This window comes from Anoplolepis gracilipes, chromosome 13 (genome assembly GCF_047496725.1).
Source record: "Anoplolepis gracilipes chromosome 13, ASM4749672v1, whole genome shotgun sequence".
In the NCBI taxonomy this organism is placed as follows: Eukaryota; Metazoa; Arthropoda; class Insecta; order Hymenoptera; family Formicidae; genus Anoplolepis; species Anoplolepis gracilipes.
The window spans coordinates 4,561,538-4,585,233 of record NC_132982.1 but is presented as its reverse complement, the minus strand read 5'-3'; the positions used below and the strand labels follow the sequence as shown (position 1 = coordinate 4,585,233).

Below are 23,696 nucleotides of genomic sequence, written 5' to 3'. Positions count from 1 at the left end.
TAATGGTAACTTTCTATTTCGGTTTGTCTTTTCTCTTTCTGAATAATATCGATACAAAATAAAAACTTATAAAAGAGCAATATTTTTGTGAAAATGTTCAGAATTTGCAGTATAAAGTATTCTCGGTTATAAATCGGGCTAGCCAATATTTAGACCGATTCCAACGCGGAACTGTTGCTTCTTGTGATTCAAGAAGCCGCTTATGATTAACGAAGCCTCGGGAATTGGGTATAGTTTCTTTTCGAACACAGCGCCCAGGCTGGTCTCCGAATTGACGAATCCTCGGCAGACAAAGTCCGTATATGGGATGTCGACACGATACACTATCGTGCCGATGGATTCATGAATACGCGTGTTGATCTCGATCTCGACGCCGAGCTGCAGCTGCTCGCTCGCCTTCCGATGGTAGCAGGCGTGGATGCCTGCCTCGCCTAACGTGGCGGATAACGTGGTGGGGCCGGTGCTGTGTCGGAACGCGGCGCACATCACCGTCTGCTGACCGCCCGGTATCAGAGAGCCGCGTAGATAGGCAATCTCTGTGCCAAGGGTGATCCGCGGTGTGACAGCCTGTAGATAATGCAGCACCAACGTGCCGTGCAACTTAGCAAGATCCGGATTCGCCAGAGTCATCGCTATTGTACAATCGTCCGAGCGGTACTCCAGGCCGGAACTAGAGGCCATGTATTTCTTGTCGACGATTTGCGTCGCGAGTTTGAATCTACATCTACAGCCAAGCGTTTGCACGAAACTGGCGCTCATATTACCATTAGGTGTGATCTCGCCCGAGATGACCGGATATTTCTCCGAAAATCCTACCCTCTTGGTACCGACGTAATTCACGCCGAACTTGAGACCATACGGCGTCACAGAACTCAGGGTCATTTTGTACGTCACGTTGAAATGTTTACTCAGGTTCTTCTTCAACAGCAAGTAGGCGCCTTCGAAATTTTGTGGATAAAGCTCCTTGGTTTTTGCGTGAAGATCCTCGAAGCTGCTGGGATTTCCAGGTTTCCTGTCCACCTTCTCGAAGCAGGGAACACATGGCGGATCTTCCCTACTGGTAGGAGTTACAAGGAATTCGGTGCGTTTGTTGATAAGCGCTTGGACACTACCCATGATGGAAATATTAGCTTTCGATGATTAACCGATACGTATCTCAATTAATATTATACAAGCCGCGTATTCGATACGAATCGACCTTCATTCTGTATTTAATTTCATCGTATCGGTGATCTTGACACATTCTTGTCGAAAATTTTATTATAAAATAATTTTAGTGATAAATATAGATAATTTAATAATAGAATTTCTTTTTTTAACTTTCAGAAATAAAATGTGATCTTCAAATACAGAATTATAAATCTTACAAGGAGAATATGCTAAATATTATATATGTGCCTACCTTGTACATTCAAAAATATTAAAACTTATTTGAAAAAAAAAATCTTTCTACGAACGCAAAAAGGAATCTTTAAATTGGAGAGGGTGATATTAGAATCATGTAGGATTATGTACTACATACGTATGTACGTATTTATATAATATTGTATTGAAATATAGTTCTATCACATGTACAATCACATTATCTTCATGATAATAGCAATGTATGAAACAATAGTTGATTTAATCAGTATTTTATTTGGAAGAAGCATAAATTTTGCGAAGCTGGTACTGATAAATGAGTTTTATATACCTATACAATCTCATAAAAAAACAAAATGTATCAATTTAATTTAAAAGATTAGCAAGTTTAATCATGTGTATATATATATATATGTGTGTGTGTGCGCAATTAGTGAAGATTATTATATAGAAGAAATCCATCTACGATAAAAAACGTTACCACATTAGACAAGACTTTGTCATTAACAGATTATTGTGCACTTTGTATTGTTTAACTCAGGAGAGTATAAAGAGATTGCGGTTTTTTTTGGCATGTACAAAAGATATCGTTAGATAGATGTATGTGAGTATTATGTATTTGATCAATCAATGCCTAACATTTTTCTCTAATCTCAGAAAAAAATATTAATTTTTTACGTGATAAGTTTTTTAATAATTATTAATTTTTCTTAATGCGCGCTCCAAATATAACTCATTAAAGTTTTATTTTTTTTTTATCATACCGATTAATATCTGCTTCTTTGTTATAATTTTTTAATATTTTGCCTACATTATTATTTCTAAGAAAATTTTTTTAAAAGGAATAAAAATTCTGATTTATACTTTGGAAGATCAAAGATTCTATAGAAAACAACTAATACGGTAGATTTAGGAAATCGCACACATCTTAATGAATTTCTAAATAAGTTTTATAAACTCGTATTTTTTTAAACTTTCTGATAGTTAATCCTCATAATGTGCGATAAATCAAAATTTCTTTTCTTGAGCAAATGCTTTTTTCTGAGAGCCGAGAAATTTATTTACTTATCTTTTTTAAGGAATAAATATCAAATTTGAAATGTTTTTCTATTGTAGAATTCTTTCGATATATTTTGCATTTTCCAATGATAAACATATGACAAATACTTGATAAATTTTAACAGCATTTAGATATCTAGATTAGATCTTTTTATTTAGGTTGTTTCAGTTAAGTATATATAGCGTTATCACATACATCATCACACTATCAATTATAAGTTGTCGTAATATATAAATGGATAAGAATAACAGTAAAAAGGAATCTTCTTTCTTAATTGTGAACATAAACTTTTTTTAGCTTCAACGTAATTATACTTGTAAGAAATAAGAAGAAGACGAAATGAGGAACGTGATTTGTCTCTTGATATTATTTTCTACAATTTATGTAAGTCGTGCAAATTTAGTAAAATCATATACTTCTCTTGATTGAAAAAAGAAAAAATCTAATTTAATTATTTCAAAATAAAGTATCAATAGAAAAATCATAACAAATTTGCCATGTTTAATTAATCAATTAAAAATTTTTATTATTTAAAAATTATTATTATAAAATGATTTAAAAATAAAGTATACCAATAGAAAAATCATAACAAATTTGCCATGTTTAATTAATCAATTAAAAATCTTTATTATTTTAAAATTATAAAATTATTTTAAAGTAAAGTATATTAATAGAAAAATTATAACAAATTTGCGTTTAATGAACCAATTAAAATCTTCGGAAATCGTGATATATATCGTCAATAGAAATATCACATAAAAATTTTTGTAGCTTTAATCGAACTATTTTATTTATAGAAAATTATTATTTTAATACATATCTTATTTAGATTGAATTGAATTTCTTTATGCAAAATCTTTAGAGAAGCCAAATATTTATTTTTATGTATCATAGTGTATATAATAAAACGAAACTCTTATCTTACATATTTTCTTTAAGACGTCGAAGCAAGATGTGATAGAACCCTTGGGCTATCTCGAACGATTGGTGAACGTCCAAAAAAGATTCACCGAAGCTGTACTTAATGATGTTTTATTTTTCAAAAAGCGAATAAAGCAAAACCTGGAAGTTAGACTCAATGATCTGAAAATTCAGGCTTTGTTTAAAGTTAATAATATTATCAATTCAACGTTCGAGAATATCAATGTAAGTGTACTTTATTTTATTCAAATTTAACGAAAAAAATAAAAAAATGCACATGTGCTAACTATATTATAAAATAAGAAATAATTTGAATTATAATTAAAACATTGAAAAATTTCTTGCATTTATTTTTAGAGTAGATTTTTATGGAAAACATGAAAACAAAAATATATTTGCATATTTATTATCTTCTTAGCTATCTATCGAGAATGGGAAAAAAAAAGGTAAAAAGATAGACGAGTGCTACGATTATGCAAAACATAATTTAGAGACGAAAAAAGATAATACGATTATTGAATTGGAGATGTCCATCCAAAACGGCAATACGACCATGGAAACCCCATTAACGAACCTGGCGAAGAATATTAAAGTAATTGATACTTTAATATATAATTAAATGTACTTCATCGTACATTATATCTCTAGAATTATACTAAAATACTGATTTTTATTAATCCTTATTAATTTCAATGAACTTATATGTTTCATAAAATTTTTAATAACTTCATTACTTGAATATTTTAGACAGAACGTTATTTAGTACGTATAATAATGTTATAATTATAATAAATGTAATAGAAACAATATTATATAATTTGTAATATCTTTTCAGGCAATAAGGACAGTGCTGACCGACTTAAACTTCATCATCCCCAATTGTTACTCTTCGAATTTTATCAAAATGCAGCACTGCGTTATGACAAACCTCTCTTTGATCAGCTCATCGTTGAAGAATATCAAGAATAATGTCATAAACTTGATGAATATTGCGATAACTGTGCGTATGAATATGATTAAAGATGTGACTAGTGTTATGATGAAGCTTGTCGTTGATATTCGCATTTTCAGTACAGATATTATTATTCGTATAAACAGTTGTGTAAGAAATGCATCTGCCGACAATGCTAAATCAACAAATATTCCAAATTCATTGCCATCTATTAATTCATTTTTATCTCGAAATTTTTAAATAAAGTAAGAAAGTTTGTAGTTTAATATAAACTTCTGAGTAATTTTCATTTAAATTTCATTCTTTTAATATATATATATATATATATAATTTTTAATTAAAAGCATTATGCATTCTAAAAATATTTGACATTTAGTTTTTAATTGCAATAGGCTCAATTTTCGAGTAAATTGTTCAAAAATGTAATAAGCACATCACTATGGATGTGCTTATTACATGCCTATTACATATAACTGTATTATGTATTAATTGTTCACTTATAATAATATATTATGCAGAAGCAGTATATTTGTAGTATAGGAATAAGTGGGGACAGTAGCAATCGAATAGTATTAGCAACAATACTGGCAATAGTAACAGCAATAATAACAATAATATTATTTATAATTATATTTATCATTAACATATTTCGATAGAATTATACATATCATTAATTATAATCGCCATGGTCATGATTATCTTTACTTATATACATGTGCATACGAATATATATGCGTAGACCCATAAAAACACACTCGATAGTGCGAATGTTTCATCATCATATATATATATATATATATATATTATATATACATATACAGAGTATCTTAGAAAATTGCACATTTTCTCTTCGATAATAGTATTCCTCGACAAATATGAAACCACTTCTTTTTTAATGAAACTTTGATTGAACTTTATCTTTTGTGTGATACATCTATATTATATTTTCATATCAAACATCTTGACAATTATGCTTCAAAAAAATTTAGAATATTAGATTTTATTTTCGCATTTCTAAAACTTTTAATTCAAATATTAATAGTTCAAGAATGAAAAGCTATTTTGATAGTTGATTTAGTTACCATCATTCTTCTTAGTTTACAGCATACCGTGTATCTATAATCTAGAAAATATGAAATTTATGACGCCCTGCATGTGCATATATATTTCACGCATTAAACGTTTTATTTTTTATTTCATAAGAATGTTATATGTACACAGGGTGGCTCAGAAATGACGGATATTATTAGTAACTCAGTTTGATTATTTCTTAGTGAAAATTTAAGCTCCCAAGCTTAAATCGATTTATTATTTTAAATGTGTAAAGTCAAATTTCGCAGGAAACATTCACGCGATAAATAATTTAACGCGAAACATCATCAAGTAGTTTCAGTCTGCCCATTGATGATTATACAATTATTAATCAAACATAACTTGGAATGGGAGAAGGTATATCAACATGTATAATCTACGAAATATAAATTTTGCAGCTTCTTAATTATAATCCAGAGATTATAAATTATCAAAGATTACAATCGCAACTTGGATGGCAATTACTGATACCGCGATGCATAATACTATCGTGCTATATTACTATACTATGAAAAGTATGCTTACCTTGCTCTATCTATCTATCTATCTTTCTTTCTTTCTTTCTTTCTTTCTTTCTCTCTCTCTCTTTCTAAGAGATTGAAAAACATTTTCAAACATTTAACACATCTTAAATGGGCGTACAATTACTTTTACTACAAAAATCTAAGATACAGCATTATTTAAATATTTCTCCTTGCCTGCATGAATATGTAAAAGCTCACTTCTTTCATGAAAATAAATATCACACGCCATTAGGATTATAATTATTGTTCTAATAAGGACTATATAGGTAGAATTAAAGTATTACAAGAGCGCATACTTATTGATATGGCTATCAGGATATAAAGATTCATATTTATAACGATAAATTGTTCTAAGTAGATTATAAGTTGTCTTATTTACAAAATATAGTCTGCATAGAATTGTTGCTCGATAATTCATACAATTAATGATTAATTCATCGCGCACTGAAATCTCATTGTCTCGCGTATAGTAAAAAATCTTAAAAACCGATGTGCATCGCGGTACAAGGAGAGAAATCTCACATTCAGAAGATGAATATCTGGGACTTTGCGGTAAAATTTAAAAAATACCTTTTTGTAAAAACTATTACAGAAAATACATCCAGCGATGAGAAATTTTTCTAAGTCACGTTTGCAACGAATTTTCTTCTCTTTCTTTTTAAATTGGGATGGCCGATATAAATATCCCTAAAAATGGTTTAAAATAATTATTTATATGAACCAAGTGTAACATATTTAGCATTAACATATGCGCAACAAGTCAAAATTATTATAATTTTATATTTCAATATATATAATAACAGGATTTTCTAAATTTATAATATATAATATATAACAGAATTTTCTAAAAGAAAGTAAAAATTGAGGAGTTCATACACCATGCATTCGCGTGAATTCTAACTCGTTAAGATAACTTTTAGACATATTATAAAGTATCTTAACTTTATTGTAACTTTATCTTATTTTCCTTCTATCTCATACGAATCATTTTTATTCTGACAGCAAATATTCGGTTCTAAGAATAATAAGCTATATACTAGAGCTCTTCTGTAAATGCAATTGTATTTAACAAATCATGAGCAAATTCTTTTATTATAATTTATTAACAGTATCACTAACTGTGTGTGTTCCCGACCTATATATTACCCTCTCTGGTGCAATATATATATATATATATATATATATATATAACGATTCCCTATATATATATATATCGTTTGGAAACCTCGAAATATTGTGAAATTAATTCAACAATAAATCATCAAGATTGAGATAAAAATAGCTCAATTGTTTCGCCACATATTCAATAAGAGAGCATTACAATACTTAAAAACAAGATGCAAATCCTTGATAGGACTTACATATACGACAAGTCCAGCAGGAGTACATAATTCAAGATTGCGATATTATTTTAGGTCAGGAAGTCGGATAAATATATCTTATTCCCATATACATTTACAAAAACAATTTTATACATATATGTATATATCGATAGTTTGTACACATCTTGTTACGTATGAATTTAATTCGTTATTTTTTACCGTGCATGAATGATTTAACAAAATTTCGAGAATATTGAAACATTTCGCGGATAGAGGAAGATTGTAATAACACGTTGAGATGAAGAAATATACTTGTGACTTCCTGCACACATAAAGCTCATCGCAATATATTCTCCGCGTCCTTTCTGCGCAGGTGATGTAAATGTAGAATCTGACCTGTGCATCTTTTTTAGTTATCCAAGAGATATTACTGCTGTGCCAAGACCTAGCAAGCACACGAATCACCTCTGCCGTTGCTTCTTTGGTCGTTGCTCAATTTGATTTGATCCGGGAATTCATTATACAGTTCAACCTAGAATTTACACAATGTAGAGATCAGATTTGCATATATAATGAAATGAGATTTACTTTTTTGCACTGTCTGTTTACTACACTTACTTCACTTTCTTGAGCTAAAGCATTCTTAGCTATCGTTTGGAAAGCCTGTTCGACATTAATAGCCTCTTTTGCACTAGTTTCAAAGTATGGAATATTATTCTTTGATTGACACCACTGTTGTGCTCTCTTGCTTGATACCTATAACACAAAACATAAAAAATGTATGAAATGAAATGAAGAGATCAATGGAAATTGCAATTCTAAAGCTCAAATTACTAAATTAAAATTAGATTATAAATAATATTTATATGTTAGTGTGCATATAAAATTAAATATATAAAAGATTAAATTATTTTATAGATTATTTATTACATTGCACAAACAATTTTACTTACTGCTCTTGATTCAAGGTCTACTTTATTCCCGAGCACGACGAACGGAAAATTATCTGGATCCCGAGGAGAAGCTTGAATTAAAAATTCATCTCTCCATGAATCTAGAGATTTGAAGCTAGTTGGAGCAGATACATCAAATACAAGCACGCAACAATCAGCGCCTCTGTAAAAAGCCACTCCTAATGATTGAAATCTTTCTTGTCCAGCGGTATCCCAGATCTAAGGTAAAGAAAACAGTTTTAGAGATATAAATAGGATTAAAATTAATGTGTACACATTACCTGCATAGTGACTATTCTATCCTCCACCATTACTTCCTTAGTCAAAAAATCTGCTCCTATTGTCGCTTTATATTGATTACTAAACTTCTTATTGACATATTGATTCATCAAAGAAGTTTTTCCAACTCCTGAATCTCCAAGGATAATGACTTTTAGCAACACTTTCTTGCGGGATGCCATTTTTTACTGGAAAGATATAAAATAATGTTAAGAATTAATTCTTATAATAATAAGCATTTTTTAAATTAAAATTATTGTATAATATTAAAATAGAGACACAATTGTGATTAATTCAGATATATAATTTATTTATTATCAAGCTATAGAATAATATATATTTTTAACCCGATATTATAATTCATAATCAAGAGAATAAATTTTTAATATCTATCATCATAAAAATTTATATCAATATAAATTTTGCAAATTTTTATCTATAAAAAGAGAAATATAAAACACTAAAAATTCAAGTATATAATAAATTTCAGCTAATGAGATACAATATATATACCAATCTTTTAATTATGTGTAATATAAATTTTGTCTTTTCATTTTGAAGGTTTTCAAATTGGAATAAATCTAATTTAAATATTTCCAATTTAAATATAATTGTCTTCAGATTAAAAGAGTTACAGTTCCTATACTTTGACTTCTGTCACTTTGTAATAAAGAAAAACTTTAGCTTTTGATTGTTTTTACAAATATCTTGTATAAATCAATAAAATATATAGCTTCCTTTTTTAATTTTATTATTGGCATAATTTTATAACGACAAAGAATATAAACACACCATAAAATACTTTTGAAGTTGTAAATATGTAAAAAACGAATTTTTAATGTATATGTCATATATTTTCTCTATTATTATTTACTTGATGTATCATGCATATCAAAACAATGAACCCAATATACACAACTGCATAAAAAATATCTGATACTGAGCATCTTAAAGAAATGACTGATTGTATGAATCATCTAACAACATGATGAGGAAAGTATATCTCAGAGTAACAATGACGTATGTGTATGTATGTACAACGCATTCGCGAGAAGAAAAAAAAGGCCTGAGTGACTTTCTTTCCAAAGCCTTTTAAGCACGAATTTTTTGGCGGTTAACGTTGAACGACACTTCGGGAAATTCGTGTTTCAGGATTCGTGACGAGTATCGTGATACATATAAGGGGCGAATGACGCGATAAGGATGACGAGCGAAATTATTAGCCGTGGACAGAATCCGTTTAACTGCGCGATGCTCCACGGAAACCTGTCACACGCGAGCGAAAAATAATCCGAGACTCGATTCGACGCGACGATCGCACGACGTGGAATATACGCACGAGACGCACGAGCGTGCGACGCGCGTAATTCGGGGGTCGACGTAAACGTCGGGTATCGCGTCGCGCGTTACCTTGAACTCGGTAGAAAATATCTCGACGTGCAAACGATCTGCGGCTCCAGCACACTTTACACAAAGAAAATGGCGTGTTATGAAATCACGAGTATGACAACGATGTCGTCACCTGTTCTTCGCCTCCCTTATCGACCGAGTGTAATTCGCGTATATCGTATTCGCTTCAGAGGTCGATACAGACGTATCTCGATATATTCACGATCACGGACTGACTGACTTTGAAAGGCTTGTTCTTACGTCGCGTCAGTCGCGAACTGTCAAATATTCGAAACGTGATTGGTCGGAATTGTCGCGCGCGCAGAGACGGGTCGGCCAATCGGAAATCGTAAAGTTTGTATTAGCATCTCACTTCAGCTTGTTTTATCCCTTGTGAAAGATATTCATAATATTGCGCCAACTGTCGGCATCGAGATTTTCTTCAAGTAAGAAGCAACGCGTCTTTTTATTACTACACATCAACTATTTTCGGAAAAGTGGAATCTGTGGACATTGCGAGCTTTCTTGACTACTCGGGTGAGAATCTTCTTTGATATACATTCTAGAAAAATAGAGGGGAGAATAATAAATATTCCAAAATTATATCAATAAATAACAATTGTTAATAGAATAAAAGTTAGCGGTTATACGTATTTTTTTATATTCCATGTAACAGAAATAATTTTTGATCTTATTTTAATATGTAATTTAAACAATCAAAATAATATATATTAATTATTGCTACGAGATGTATATCAGTATGTAAATGCTCCTTTTTATAACAATTCTAATATATTCATTATATACATTTATAACAATTTTCTATGAACAGAGATTTCGAAAGAATATTACTATCAAATTTTTAAAAATTCATTATACTGACGGAAATTGATTTAAAATTGTATGGAAAATATTAGGCTTTAAAACTTGCGTCATTTTAAAAATTCATATTACTTCTTCCAAATCGTATTTTCCTAATTATTGACGGCATGCTTTAATGATTTATTTCTTTCCCTCTAAAAGGCGCGTAATTCAAATCCGAACATAGATCGCGTTACCTCTTATCGACATGTGTGCTCCTAATATCTTGTCAGCCTCTCAGCAGCGCACGCTTTCTCCAATTCTCTCATTGTGTTTCCCGCGCAATCAAACAATTAACCTATCTTCCGTTTGTCATACATCTCATATTATTTTCTATTAAAAGCAATGGAATGTAAGTAGTTCAAAATTTATATTAATCATGTGTCAAAAAGAGAATAATTATATAATAATCGAATGAAATTTATTATGTTGAATGTATTTCTTAGGTTTTAAAACATGATTTTTTTTCAATTCATACTTTACGTTTTTTTGATATAATAATAGAAAGATATTTATTAACTTGTTAACGAATCACAATTTTTTTATGTTTTTATATTTTAAAAGTTAATCAAGGTTCTTGTTCGCGTACATTCTGAATCTTAAGAAAATTTCGTTTTCAATATATTATACTATAATTTTTAATGTAAGTTTTTCACTATCGATTAAAATTGGATGTTAATTATTTATATAAATAGATTACATAAATGGATTACACACATAAAAATATGTATACTCTATATATATATATATATATATATATATATATATATATATATATATAATATAAAATAATTATATATATATTTTTTTTTACATATAAATTTATTACTGACAAATTTATTGCACACGAATTTGTATAAACCTGTTCATTTGTATATTAACATTTATGTTGACATTTCGCTAGCGGCACTGCAATAAAATTTGTATCTTAATCGTTATCCTTGGTATAAAATATTGCACAATTTTAAGATGTAGACAAATTAATTAGTTACTTATTATTCAGATTGCAAACCGTTGCAAATATTATATAGGATGTCGTAAAAATATATATTTTATGAATAGCAACATAAAAAATTGCAACTTTAACTAAAATTGCAATTTTAACTAATATTATTTGAGACTAATATTATTCGAACAATTGAAAGAAAAGTTGTTATAAAAATAGTCATAACCATGTTTTATGTAAATTTAATAGATAATATTTAATTTGTTATCGCGTTCATTATTTCATCTTGAATTACATTGAAATGGGTATTTAATTAATATTGTAGAAATCTGTGTGTATATCTGAATGTCACGATATAATCACGATTCAATATTAAAACATATTTTTATCTTTGTCTCTTATTTATTTAAAATCAAAACTGAAAACTTGAAATGAAGCACAGTAGAAAGAACTCGGAGAGAAAGTAGGTCTTGTGATTTATTTGGGTAGAGACCGAAAATCTTGTTTGCTTCTCGCCTACTTTTACAATGTTAGTCATCACTTACGTTTTCTCGAAATATCGTTGCATAAAACATTTAGGATCAGTGTTTTCCAAATATTGAAACGTTATTAATAAATTTGTAAAGAAAAGAAAAATCAAGCCTTTATTAAAAAAAAAAAGAAATATGTGTGATATTCGATCTCACATAACGTTTAGTCACTATAATATTGTTAATTTTTATGGCATTTAAAATTAAATTTCTTTTTTATATCGAAATTAAATAAAAGCAATATTTAATTTTCAATCTGTCAATTTCTTTCTCAAATTTTTATTATTAAAAAATTTTGTAATCATTGATTTCTTGAATAGTTACATAAATTAATATCCTTTATTTTGAATACACATTGTAAGTGATGCCATATTTATATTGTCCATTTTTTTATTTAGTCATACGTATCACATTCTGATATTTATATTTATATATTTATATAAATCTATCTAAAGATATAAATTATATAATATTTAATTATTGCCGTTCATTTGGGAGCAATTTTTAAAATTTGATTTTGATATATAAATTTTTTTCGACATTATTGTCTGAGTTAAGTATATGATTTGATTTTAATTTTAGATCCAGAAACAAAAAATGGGAAGAGTCGAGGAAGAATCGAGGACGCAGACGAGGAGAAAAGTAAGCAACGCGGATTGAATTAAATAAGTAAGTTAATTTAATCACATATAATTACAATCACACATATTTGCGATACAAATGCCAGACTCTGCTATGAAAATTTATTATATGCCAAGGAAGGTTTAAGTCGACTTAACTAGAGAAGTGCGCCATTACCAATTGAATATTATTAGAAGATATTAAGAAAGTATCTAAACTTTTCGACCATTCTAATTGGTTCGAAATAGTATAACACAAAAGGCAGCATCTCTTTCGGCGAGTTGTTTGGTTGAAAAACTAAACTTGCACCGAATTTCTTTAATAAATTCTGCAGCTATTATTTATTAATCTTCAAATGTCTTTAACTTTCTTTATGATATATTTTTTTATACTTTTATCCATTATTTTTTTCTGATAATTTTCAGAATGTAAATTATCTTTCTAATATACATTTCTCGAAATTATTTTCGGTACTAAATCATATGCTCTAACAAGAGTGAGCAGTTATAGAATGATTGGGAAAAACTAGCGAGCGTATATTCTGACGAGTTAAAGGATTTAAAGTAAGATTACGGGGATGAAATTAGGGAAAACGAGTGCGTCGAAATTTTTTTTTATCGTGCTCGTGGTTTGTAAAGGCGCAATATAAAATTTGTATATAATTAGCTTAATCTGGATCATGTGTACGGAATCGGATCACGTTGGACGGTGAGCGGTATCACGGTATGGCCTCGTCGCGATTGACATAAATGTTGCGCAAGTTCTATCGAACAATTCATCATTAAACAACTGAAGTAGTTAGAGATAATCAAAATATGAAGAGATCTCTATGGTCGTACCTAACACAAAGCGACATTGTTTCATTGCTATTTATGCGACAATTTATATATTTTCTTCGAGAAATACTGCTGACACAACTAATGCACCGGTTGTCAAAACAGTTCGGAATTTCATTTAAATACATCTCATGTATTTATATTTATTATATCTCGATTATACCTCGATGTTACGCTAGCTGTCCGCTATGAAAGGAACCTTTTTATTAAAGAATGTCGGTCTCGGAAAATAAAATTCTCGAATATATATATATGATACGACGCATAATACGCCACGTCAATAAATCGGGCAGTGTTCTTCGACGTTAAGATGAATCCGGGTCCGATTAATCTCATCGAGGAGGCTACACCGCAACCTTCTCCCCGGGGTAGTTTTTTTTTTCGGAGCTACCGACTTAGGCTTTCGGTGCGCCTTCCGGCTGTACGTTTCCGGCTTCCCCTTCCACTTCGGTCGGCGGCGGCAGCGTTGGGATATCCGGATATTCAAGCTTAACGCCGTCCTCGCACTCGAAGACCGGACAACAATCGGGGAAGCTCGCGGTTTTGTTGGTCTTTTCGGAGAGTTTGCACTTGGGGTTGGCCTTAGGTAGCGGGCCACAGTCTTCTACCAACTCGAACAAACGGCCAGAATTGTCATCGGCGGGCACGCAGGTAGAACGGCCACAGAACGGCGACAGTTCCCACGTCTTCGTCGGCTCGATGGTCGCGCACTTGGTCGACGCGAAGCACATGCCGGGGAAATCTGCAACACGTAACGAAATTGTTGTTTCATCAAGATTTATTAATTATTAAAGATTGAATGCAATAGGATAGGATTATATTAACTCTTCTCGTTGAGATTTTATATCGTATGATAAAACGCAAAGAATGCAGCGCGAGATTATTTATATCGTTGAAAGAAAATAATACAGTAAATTTATTTGTCAAAAAATTTGCAGATTTTTTTACGAACCGCGTTGGATTTTCACCGACAAGGATGCATATGGGATGTGAGAGTAAGAGGTCATTCATCGGTGGCGAACGGATGAAAAACGCAGAGATTGCATTTCCTTAATAACGTGCTCGCTCGCGTGCATTATCTCGTTACCTCGTCACGCGCGAAAAGTGTCGTTACTTTCTAATGCGCTGTGTGCACCGGACCTAAGCGGTGTTAATGTTTCGCCAGTGCTATAATATTGCTCGTTAATTGCAGTTTTTAATGACGGGACCGATAAAAGAGCTGACGCGATAGAACAGATGCGATAAAAAATTTTTAATATCACGTTGCACATCACGATGTGCAGTGAAATTAGTGTTCTCGGTGATAACGATCGAAAACTTTTCGTATACTGGATTTCTTCGACGTTTATTTTAATTTCATGATTATTTATTTCAATTTTGTGACGTTTATCTGACGGCTAATCGTCTAATTATCAATTTTAGATTTTTCTTTCTCGATGAAAATAATTTTCATACATATTTGAATATATAATCTTTTCTCATTATACACATGCATATTGTGAGCATTAATAGATCACATATTTTGACCCACAAATATTCTTTTTTTATTCCTTATCTTTTTGTATCAAGTGTGTAATCGAAACTTTTATATATAAAAAAATCTGTTAATGTCTATTAAAGTTATCAACAAATACTTTATCGTAGAATATAAATCGATGTTCGTATATCGACATTATGATCTCTTTATTTCAAACAATACAATATAACGAGAAAACAATACTGCCTGCTGGGTTTAACGACCTATTTTCAAATCAACCCATATAACATATAGCAATACGTTAATGACAGTTGGAAATTTCACTTCCTGGATGTAAAACCGTGCGCGACGACGACGAATGCAACGGATGACGGCATTACGGGGCTAATTTGATTGTAACTTTGGCGACGTAGTAATCTCGATACCCGTCTACGTTGACGACAGTTATTCTTCTCATCGTCGTTATCGTCGTTGGCTTTGATTGTGCTAGAAACTTCAAGGAGAAACACTTTCACTGTCACACGTCGGCTCGGGCGATTGCAGCCTTTTGCGCAACACGACGGCAACAAATGTTGAGAGTCGTTACGATGGATGTCGACTTGTTGGGTTAACGGTTCTCATGTCAGTTTCATCAACCCTTCGAAGTCTCGATGATTCAGAACACTTGTGAAATCATTTTATTCGATAACTCGATAGGATACAGGGAGAAAAAAATATCTTGAAATTTGAAAAGATCTTTTAAAAAAATTCTGATTACAATCCAAATAGAGGCATGAAAAATAAGTTTAAACAAATAATTTGTTAGTGTGTAGTAAAATATAATAAAACACTCGGACAAATTCGATGCAGAAGTTTTGAATGGAAAGTTTATAATTAAATAACTCGGAAAAACCTGTTTTTTATTACAATTTACTTGTGACTCATGCTATAGCAATATTTCTTTTGCTGTCTCATGTTTGTATTCAATATTCATGACGAAGACGGGAGCTAATATTACGCACTTTGCAAAGACGTCAGAGTGTCTAGTCATATATATATAATTCTCTGTTTCGCGAGTGAACGTCTATTTGTGAAATTAAAATAATGACGTGTTTGTTACCATTTTCTCAATGTCATCGATTCACTGACTGGTGCCTCGATACGATCAGCGTTTATGGCACCGCTAATTAACCGCAAATCGTTGCGGTTTGCTTGTTTTACCAGTCAGCATGAAATAGTAAACAAGGATATTTAATGAAGCAAGAGAGCGCAGAGATTTTAATTCTACTAAAAATTGATAAATCAAATTTTTAAAACAAAAATTAAATGTATAAATAATTAAAGCTAATTAATAATTATAGAAGAAAAGCTACTAATGACAATTTTATAATAGACTTTCACCGGAACTTACAAGAAGCGTGACGATTATTAAAACTCGTATGTGGAATTAAAGGTACTTTATCGCATAAATATTATTTTTTTTTAAATCGAAATTATTAATATAAAATTGCAAAAATATCTACATTTTTAAAAATTCGAAGAATCGATATCTTTCGCGAAGATTTCATGTCCAATCTAATTCGATAATCAAAAAGTTAATAGGATAAACGAGAAAAGAAAAACGTTATAATTTATAATCATATTACAGAGAATCACACGAGTCCCGCTTCTTGATAATTTTTTTTCGAAAGTCTCGCGATGCAGGCGAACGTGGCGATCTTTCTCCGATTTTATGGTCTTTGATTCCGCCTGCACTTTCATCGCATGTACCAGTTGTCATTTCTGGCGAATAGACGAGGTTGTTAGTTTTCACGGACGTTTCGCTTTCAAATAGCGTAGATATTTTATGCGATAAACGTACGAAGGAAATGTTACGCGCGGCACAATTTCACTCTCAAGTATAATATAATCCTTTTAACCATTAGCATTCATACGCAAATATATGTATACAAAGAATGTATGAAAGGTTCCATAGTTAACTTTTCATGCTAAAGGTGTGTCGAGATTTACTCGTGTTACATATTCAATACAAAAAATCTTTGCTTCGCGCACATCTACAACCTTTTAAAATTTGATCAAGAGCGAGATCTATCTTTCTCGTAAGTTTCCACACCTAGTATGATGCTGCCTTCGCTACAATTCGAGCAACGAGGTCGCATAATTTTCTCCGTCATCGTGAGTAATTTAATTATTCATGGAAATCCAGGGTCTTTAGTAACAAATAGGAAAGACCGAGGCCAGGTAATTAAAGATCGATTAAAGGAATACGCGTGTACGCGAATATCAAGGATTTTCTCTCTAGGAAGCCCTTAAGTTATTAGTTATTTATCATTGATTTAATGATAATTTCCATTAAATGATAAAATAATATAATAAAAGTTAGTATAATCCTTAATTAATCGCGAGATAATTGAAACGATCTTTTTTTAACGCTACAATTCGACACGCAACGAGAAAGAGAAACGCATTGCTGCGCCCTACAGACCGTATAAAGAAGAAAGTGATATCGAGCAAGGGAGAAAGAACGGGGCAAAACTGGTATTGGCAAGGGGATCATAAGGTGATGCTTATGGTACGAAACTTTCACGCGGTTTCGCGATCTTGGGAGAGTAAGTGCGATTCCTATTTTTCTCGACTTGTCCGTGAGATATATCGCCGCGAATAGCCAATACATCGTGTGAATCAGGAACCGAGATAAAAAAAAGAGCCGAGAGTCACGCGTATCAAAGATATGCATGGATGAATATTAAGGAAACGGTTATTACAAAATAAAAAAAAAGTAATATATACGCCGCAAGGTCAGTGCAAGGGGGAAACGTGTGAAGAATAAGCAAGGATTTATAAGATGTTATCTAGATTGTGGTGATTATTAAATTGTCCGTGATTTTTTGCACCCGGATATCGATATTAAAGATCTTTAGTCTACGTAGAACTAACTTTTTTAATCCGTAACTTATATAAGTAATTTACTTTTTTTTGAACAAAGTCAAATCAGTAGCACAATTGTCTAAAAAAATATGGAAAATTTCAGATAAATTGTAAATTTTATTTTTGGAAATAATTGAACGTAATTTTTTATGCAATATGGAATTAATTACAAGAATCGGATTAGGTTCTACATTAAATATTTAAAATTTTACATTAATTTTATATCGAACTCTTTTAAAGTATTTTTTTCATCTTAAAAAAATAACAGTTTTGAACTAATGAGTTTTAAAAATGATCGATTTAAATATAAATTATACTGTTTTCTCTTTCTTTTGCGCTGTGAATGACATTAGCGATACTTTGGCGATTTGTCACCGGGATTCCGAGTGTTCAACACGCGCAACAAGACATCGTAAGAAAGTTGAATATCTTTCAGAGACCGGTTGAAAATAATGGCGATCGTCCTACTTGCCGGTCATGTATGTACGTACTGTTCTTTGAATTCGGCCAAACAGTTAACAGTGATTCTCAATTGATGTTCCGCAAGAATATTCTTCCTCAAGTATAAACGCATTTAAAAAATTATATTGTTAATTTATTTTACAGAATCTCGCGTTTTATGAACATAATTTTTTAAGTATTTTTTATTATTTTTATATGGGATTAATTTATCCTAAAAACACATTAATAAGTTTAACAAAAATATATTTCATTTTATTTTATTTAATAAATCTTAATTAATTAAATAATAAAATTAACTTGTAAACATTTGTCATATATAAACATACCTGAAACATGTTACATTTGTAAATTATGATTTATTTGTATGGTTTTCCTGTATAAATCAGCAATATATTATTTTTAATTTTCTCACAATAAAACGCGCCGATCTAAACGTAGCACTTGTCTCGGCAACAAATTAACATACTACTCGCACTAATTGTTTGCATATTCAACGCGAATTATACTGTTACAAATATATCATCTTGTACAATTATTGAATAATAATACTGTATTATTTATGTTCAGGCGATAGTAATTAAAATATTTCGCGCTAAAAATATTCTTTTCCGACATAACATCTTTTTTAATTTATTTTTCACTAGACACACAGAGAAAAAAAATTAAAATAATTATATAATTATTATTCTATTAATAATCGAACGCGACTCGTAATTTTTCTGACTAATCTTTCTATCATTTAATCGGCGCTTAATTCAAAGATTTCACACGTAGACGAAATTTAAGATTAATTAAATAGAAATAAATTTAGACGGCTTTCAAAAAGTTTAATTTACAAATGGAAATTAAAAAAAGATATGCACTCACCGCGAAGAACGTCGGCGGGAATCAGTCTGCGGAAGGTTTTCGGTCGTTCTTGATCTATGATCTCCTCGGCAACGACGAGGACGACCGCGGCGCACAGCAAGGCGAACCTGACGACGGGCTTCATGATCTCGAGATTCACGACAGATAGATTCACTGGGGGCCTTTCCTTTAGGCACGGGAGAGAAAGAAAAATTAAGCTTCTTGTTTCGATTAAGACTGGTTGGGCCTGATTCCTGTGACGGCATTTTATACCCGACTATCGGGCGGGGTCCCTGTTATCCCCACCAGATCAACGTAGTCTCTCACCTCTTGAACCACCAGTCACCGAAGAATCGTTCGCGACCGAAGCTTGAGTGGTGTCGGAGATAACCAAGAGTAAACGCGGGGGATTTACACGGTAGATAGGTAGGGATGCATTCTACACAAACGGAACTGAGTGATCGTATTGGAGTCTCGGTGTAAAATTTGCCCGACGAATAGAAGAATTAAAAGTATCTGATGGTTGCTATTAATGTATAAAAAATAAATATATAAAAAGACAAAGAAATGTATATTTCCAAAAAGAATTTTTATGATGGAAAAGTATTTTATTTATTTGTTTTACGAGACATATATATATATAAAGTATGAGATATTATCTCGAATATTTTGCTTCAGTTTACGAGTGAAATGTTGAATATTTTATCTTATTTTAAATTTGCGCTGATACCTTTTATATATTCATTTAGGTCAGTCATCAGTAGCATAGATAATTTATAGATCGATGTAAAAACATGATATAAGCAAGAGTAATTGACAACCATTTATTATCGCGTATCGTAAAATTACTATAAACATGTCTCCGTAAATTAATAAGTTGTCATCAACTTTCATTTCCATTCATTACAAAATCTTGACGTATGTATCTATTAACTCTTTTTCAAAAGAGCGGTGTTAATATGAAGTTTTTATCTATTTTGTCAAAGTTAATACAGAGTTTTGTTTTGATGAAAGCATTAGGTAATTATATGATGTAGAAAAATGTCTTGCTATAAAGACTATAAGAAAAAGAGAGTCACTCTATACAAATGAATAAATAAATATTAATATATATATATATATATATATATATATATATATATATATATATATATATCACATATGTGATCTATAATTATATTATTCAATTATATTAAAAATTAAGACTCGCTGATTTCCACGAGGTAGATTATACTTTAATACATACACTATATATATATATATACATATATGTATATGTTAAGATGCGTGCATACGCGTTGCGGTTCCGTGCGTACTATGTGCAAGAAAATAGTTATCGCGTTAGGATAATAATATAGGGAATTCACATACACTGTTCATTTTCAGCAATTACGAAGACTTAATAATGGCATAATAATCATTAAAATATAAATATATATGACAAAAGACTATTTTCTAATACAAGATTTGGATCTCATTTATACGTTAATGAAGATAAAATCCGTGTATGTTACTAAAAGTGAATCACAAGTTTAATTTTATGGACCATTATGGAATCTTACCGTCTCGTATATTTAAAGAGGACATCTCAGGAATTATAATTGCTAAATAAATTCTACAATTCTAAAAGTTTATAAATTTAATGGAATTCGACATACTCTCTTTCTCTCTGCTTAAAATCGATTTAAATTGAAATTTATTGCAATGAATAATTTACAAAGTGGGTGTAATTATACTATTAATAAATTCAGCCAAAAACTTGTTCTGGCTATGATTTTTTTAAAACACATACATTAAAAATATTTTGATATATTATTTGGATTCTATAATTTATTATAATATTTGCATTCTATAATTTATTATAATAATTTTATCTTTTATATTGATACTTGGATGACCAATGGTGTTCATATCGGCTTCTTGATAGTTGTTTGGGTAACTTATCTGTCAAATTTTTTGTTGGAAACGAATTAGGTAACAATCAATAAATTTTAAAGCGTCATTAATACAGATTTCTCGGGACTTAGAATTAGCATAATAACCATTAGTAAACGAAGCGTTAGGAAAGCTGTGAACAGCTGATTCATTTTAGCGTGAAAGAATTGCTTAAAGGCGCACGACCCATTTGTATAATATAAATCGTATGTTTTGCAAGTAACGTAAGATTACGCGGAAATATTAGGCAATATTGTGTTGCATAATACATTCAAACCGCACGCGGAGAATTATACTCGCGACTGTATAATTTTTTAATTCGAATGTTAATCTTTTTATGGAGGTGTTCTACCTGTATTACCGAATGTCCCGTACAAAAGATTATGTGATATATGCATGCTTTATGCATATAATGCAATATTAATTAATAAAATCTGTGAAAAAATATTAACCATAAATATCTCTGCTTGGCTTCTCAAAAGTATTGCAAGAAACATCTAATAATTAATATTACAAAGGGGATCGTGCATAGAGGAAGGACGTCGAAATGAAAGATTCGGAAATAAGTTTAGCTGCTATAACAATTTAATTCCATTCTTACACAATTTTCTGCCTGACGTAATCGATTTTTTATAATTTTTTTTTTTTTTTGTCAAATCGTGCATGCGTTAATCTTCGTCTCACTAGTCTATTAATATTCGTCGCTTAAAAGGTTCTTCTACGTGTGCATCGGAACGCAATATCGGGGGTGGGTGAAATTGCGTTACTTGTACCACCCTCTCAGCCCCGAGCTACTAGCATCGGCATCGGCTTCAGCCGAGGCGGAGGACGCGGAGATCTGTTTACCATGCTTGCCGCTGATGGTGCCGACGCCCGCGCTGGCGCTGGCGGCTGCCGACGATGTCGCGCTACCACCCTTGTGGAGGATAGGTTCCTTGAGGAGGATAGGTTCTTTGTGGAGAAGAGGTTCCTTGTGAAGGATAGGTTGATGGATTTTGTGATGACCGTGAGGGATCTTGATGGCCTCGATCTCGCTCTTGGTCAGACCCGCGGTAACGCTGACGATCTTGGGCATAGGGCCGGGATCGGTGATCTCGCCCTTCTTGGCCCAGCTGTAAGCGGCGATCTCGGCGGTAGAACCCGCGTCGGTGGCTATCGCCTTGGCCTCGGCAGCACCAGCGGCACCGGAACGCGCGACACCCGCGCGATTGCTCAAGTCAACGCTGGCCTCGGACTCGGCGGAGGCGATGGCACGGGCGTTGGCGGCCACGGCGAGGGCAGCTTCGGCGTTGAGACGCATATTCTGGGCCTTGCGGGTCATCTCGGCGGCTTTGTGTTCGATGGCGACGGAGGCCTCAGCGATGGCCAAGGCAGCGGCGGCTGCCTCCCGGGCGGCGTTCGCCTTCGCTTCGGCTTCAGCGGCGGCGGCGGCCTCGGCTTGGGCGCGTGCGTTGGCCGCGACAGATTCCTCGTTGGCGCGTTCCTCGGCCGCGGCGGCGGCTCTTCCGGCCAGGTCCAGCTCACCGGCGGCTGCCCTCACGGCGGCCACATTCTCCTCGACTATCCTCGCTGCTTTGGCGGTCATAGCTGCCATCTTGACGGCCTCTGCCGCTCGGTTAGCTACCTCTACTTCGGCTTTGGCCGCAGCTTCGACCAGGGCGACCGCATGAGCGGTGCTCTTAGCGGCTAGCTCGCACGATTTCGCGGCGATCGCTGCCTGACCGGCGGCAGCGGCTTGCGCTTCAGCAGCCGCCTGTCCGATGCCGAGTCCACGGGAGAGTGCCTCGGCGGATGCGGACGCGGTGTTACTGATTCCGGTGCCGACCTTCGCTCCTTCGATCGCGATCCCGGCAGGTCTCTTCTTCGGCCCGTGTTGGTCACCGTGATAAGGGATCCAAGAACCGCTTTCACTGCTGGCACTTGCGCTGGCGGACGCGCTGGCGGATGAGTCGGAAACACCGAGCTTGCCACCGGACAACGAGGACGCCTCCGCTTGGGCAGCCGCCGATGCGCTCGCTTCCGATCCGACGAGCTCGCTGGCGCCGACAAGACCCCAGACGAGGAGGGACGTCGCAAGTATCGCTGGAATCTTCATCTTGGAAGCTACTTCGCAGAATTGATGCCGACTGATCGGTCGTCCACCGATTTTATACCGTAGCGTGCCATTTGTGAAAACAGCCTGTTGTGCATCCGCGACTCGTGCACTCCTCTAAATATTATCACAAGACTGTCGCCGAATCCAATCTCTTTATCCCGTCGAACCTGTTTGCTTAAGTGTGTATACGTTTTTTTTCTCCCATTTATATTTTCTTAAATCGGCAACGTGTCGTGCGACCGGAAGAAATTTCGGATTAATATAAGTTGTTAATTTTTGAAAATTTATATTTCACCTAAAGAACTATCTAATTCAACTTTTTATAT

The 23,696-nt window shown here is 32.8% G+C and overlaps 5 protein-coding genes across 6 annotated transcripts; 1 reads left to right on the top strand and 4 right to left on the bottom strand.

Moving 5' to 3' along the window:
- Positions 1–138: 138 nt before the first annotated feature.
- LOC140672478 (mitochondrial import receptor subunit TOM40 homolog 1) lies at positions 139–1,268 on the bottom strand. Its single transcript, XM_072904669.1, has one exon. The coding sequence runs from the start codon at positions 1,114–1,116 to the stop codon at positions 139–141; it is 978 nt and encodes a 325-aa protein (XP_072760770.1). The 5' UTR covers positions 1,117–1,268.
- LOC140672481 (uncharacterized) lies at positions 960–8,654 on the top strand. Its single transcript, XM_072904673.1, has 6 exons — positions 960–1,081; positions 1,327–1,526; positions 2,720–2,806; positions 3,362–3,568; positions 3,762–3,935; positions 4,179–8,654. The coding sequence occupies exons 3-6, from the start codon at positions 2,762–2,764 to the stop codon at positions 4,533–4,535; spliced, it is 783 nt and encodes a 260-aa protein (XP_072760774.1). The 5' UTR covers positions 960–1,081; positions 1,327–1,526; positions 2,720–2,761; the 3' UTR covers positions 4,536–8,654.
- Rab7 (RAS oncogene family member Rab7) lies at positions 4,913–10,015 on the bottom strand. Of its 2 annotated transcripts, none has more exons than XM_072904674.1 (6): positions 9,876–10,015; positions 8,468–8,653; positions 8,187–8,405; positions 7,852–7,989; positions 7,630–7,765; positions 4,913–6,598 (listed from the first exon to the last, which is right to left on the bottom strand). In XM_072904674.1, the coding sequence occupies exons 2-5, from the start codon at positions 8,645–8,647 to the stop codon at positions 7,679–7,681; spliced, it is 624 nt and encodes a 207-aa protein (XP_072760775.1). In that variant the 5' UTR covers positions 8,648–8,653; positions 9,876–10,015; the 3' UTR covers positions 4,913–6,598; positions 7,630–7,678. The 2 variants fall into 2 exon arrangements, with proteins under 2 accessions (XP_072760775.1, XP_072760776.1); XM_072904675.1 differs by lacking the exon at positions 9,876–10,015 and adding an exon at positions 9,258–9,395.
- A 2,832-nt stretch (positions 10,016–12,847) lies between these two features.
- Positions 12,848–19,654, bottom strand: LOC140672485 (uncharacterized). The gene is made up of 2 exons (XM_072904677.1): positions 19,362–19,654; positions 12,848–14,390 (listed from the first exon to the last, which is right to left on the bottom strand). Exons 1-2 carry the CDS (start codon positions 19,483–19,485, stop codon positions 14,044–14,046), a joined length of 471 nt encoding a protein of 156 aa, XP_072760778.1. The 5' UTR covers positions 19,486–19,654; the 3' UTR covers positions 12,848–14,043.
- A 2,325-nt stretch (positions 19,655–21,979) lies between these two features.
- On the bottom strand, positions 21,980–23,370 carry Fibroin4 (silk fibroin 4). The gene has a single exon (XM_072904662.1). It carries the CDS (start codon positions 23,368–23,370, stop codon positions 22,039–22,041), a length of 1,332 nt encoding a protein of 443 aa, XP_072760763.1. The 3' UTR covers positions 21,980–22,038.
- Positions 23,371–23,696: the final 326 nt, after the last annotated feature.

Coding starts and splice junctions, on each gene's coding strand:
- LOC140672481 (XM_072904673.1), top strand. CDS start 2,762: ATGAGGAACGTGATTTGTCTCTTGATATTATTTTCTACAATTTAT. Junction 2,807..3,361: donor TATTATTTTCTACAATTTAT/GTAAGTCGTGCA, acceptor ATTTTCTTTAAG/ACGTCGAAGCAAGATGTGAT. Junction 3,936..4,178: donor ACCTGGCGAAGAATATTAAA/GTAATTGATACT, acceptor ATATCTTTTCAG/GCAATAAGGACAGTGCTGAC.
- LOC140672478 (XM_072904669.1), bottom strand. CDS start 1,116: ATGGGTAGTGTCCAAGCGCTTATCAACAAACGCACCGAATTCCTTGTA.
- Fibroin4 (XM_072904662.1), bottom strand. CDS start 23,370: ATGAAGATTCCAGCGATACTTGCGACGTCCCTCCTCGTCTGGGGTCTT.
- LOC140672485 (XM_072904677.1), bottom strand. CDS start 19,485: ATGAAGCCCGTCGTCAGGTTCGCCTTGCTGTGCGCCGCGGTCGTCCTC. Junction 14,391..19,361: donor TCCCGCCGACGTTCTTCGCG/GTGAGTGCATAT, acceptor TACGTGTTGCAG/ATTTCCCCGGCATGTGCTTC.
- Rab7 (XM_072904674.1), bottom strand. CDS start 8,647: ATGGCATCCCGCAAGAAAGTGTTGCTAAAAGTCATTATCCTTGGAGAT. Junction 7,990..8,186: donor TAGACCTTGAATCAAGAGCA/GTAAGTAAAATT, acceptor TTTGTGTTATAG/GTATCAAGCAAGAGAGCACA. Junction 7,766..7,851: donor CTTTAGCTCAAGAAAGTGAA/GTAAGTGTAGTA, acceptor TGTAAATTCTAG/GTTGAACTGTATAATGAATT.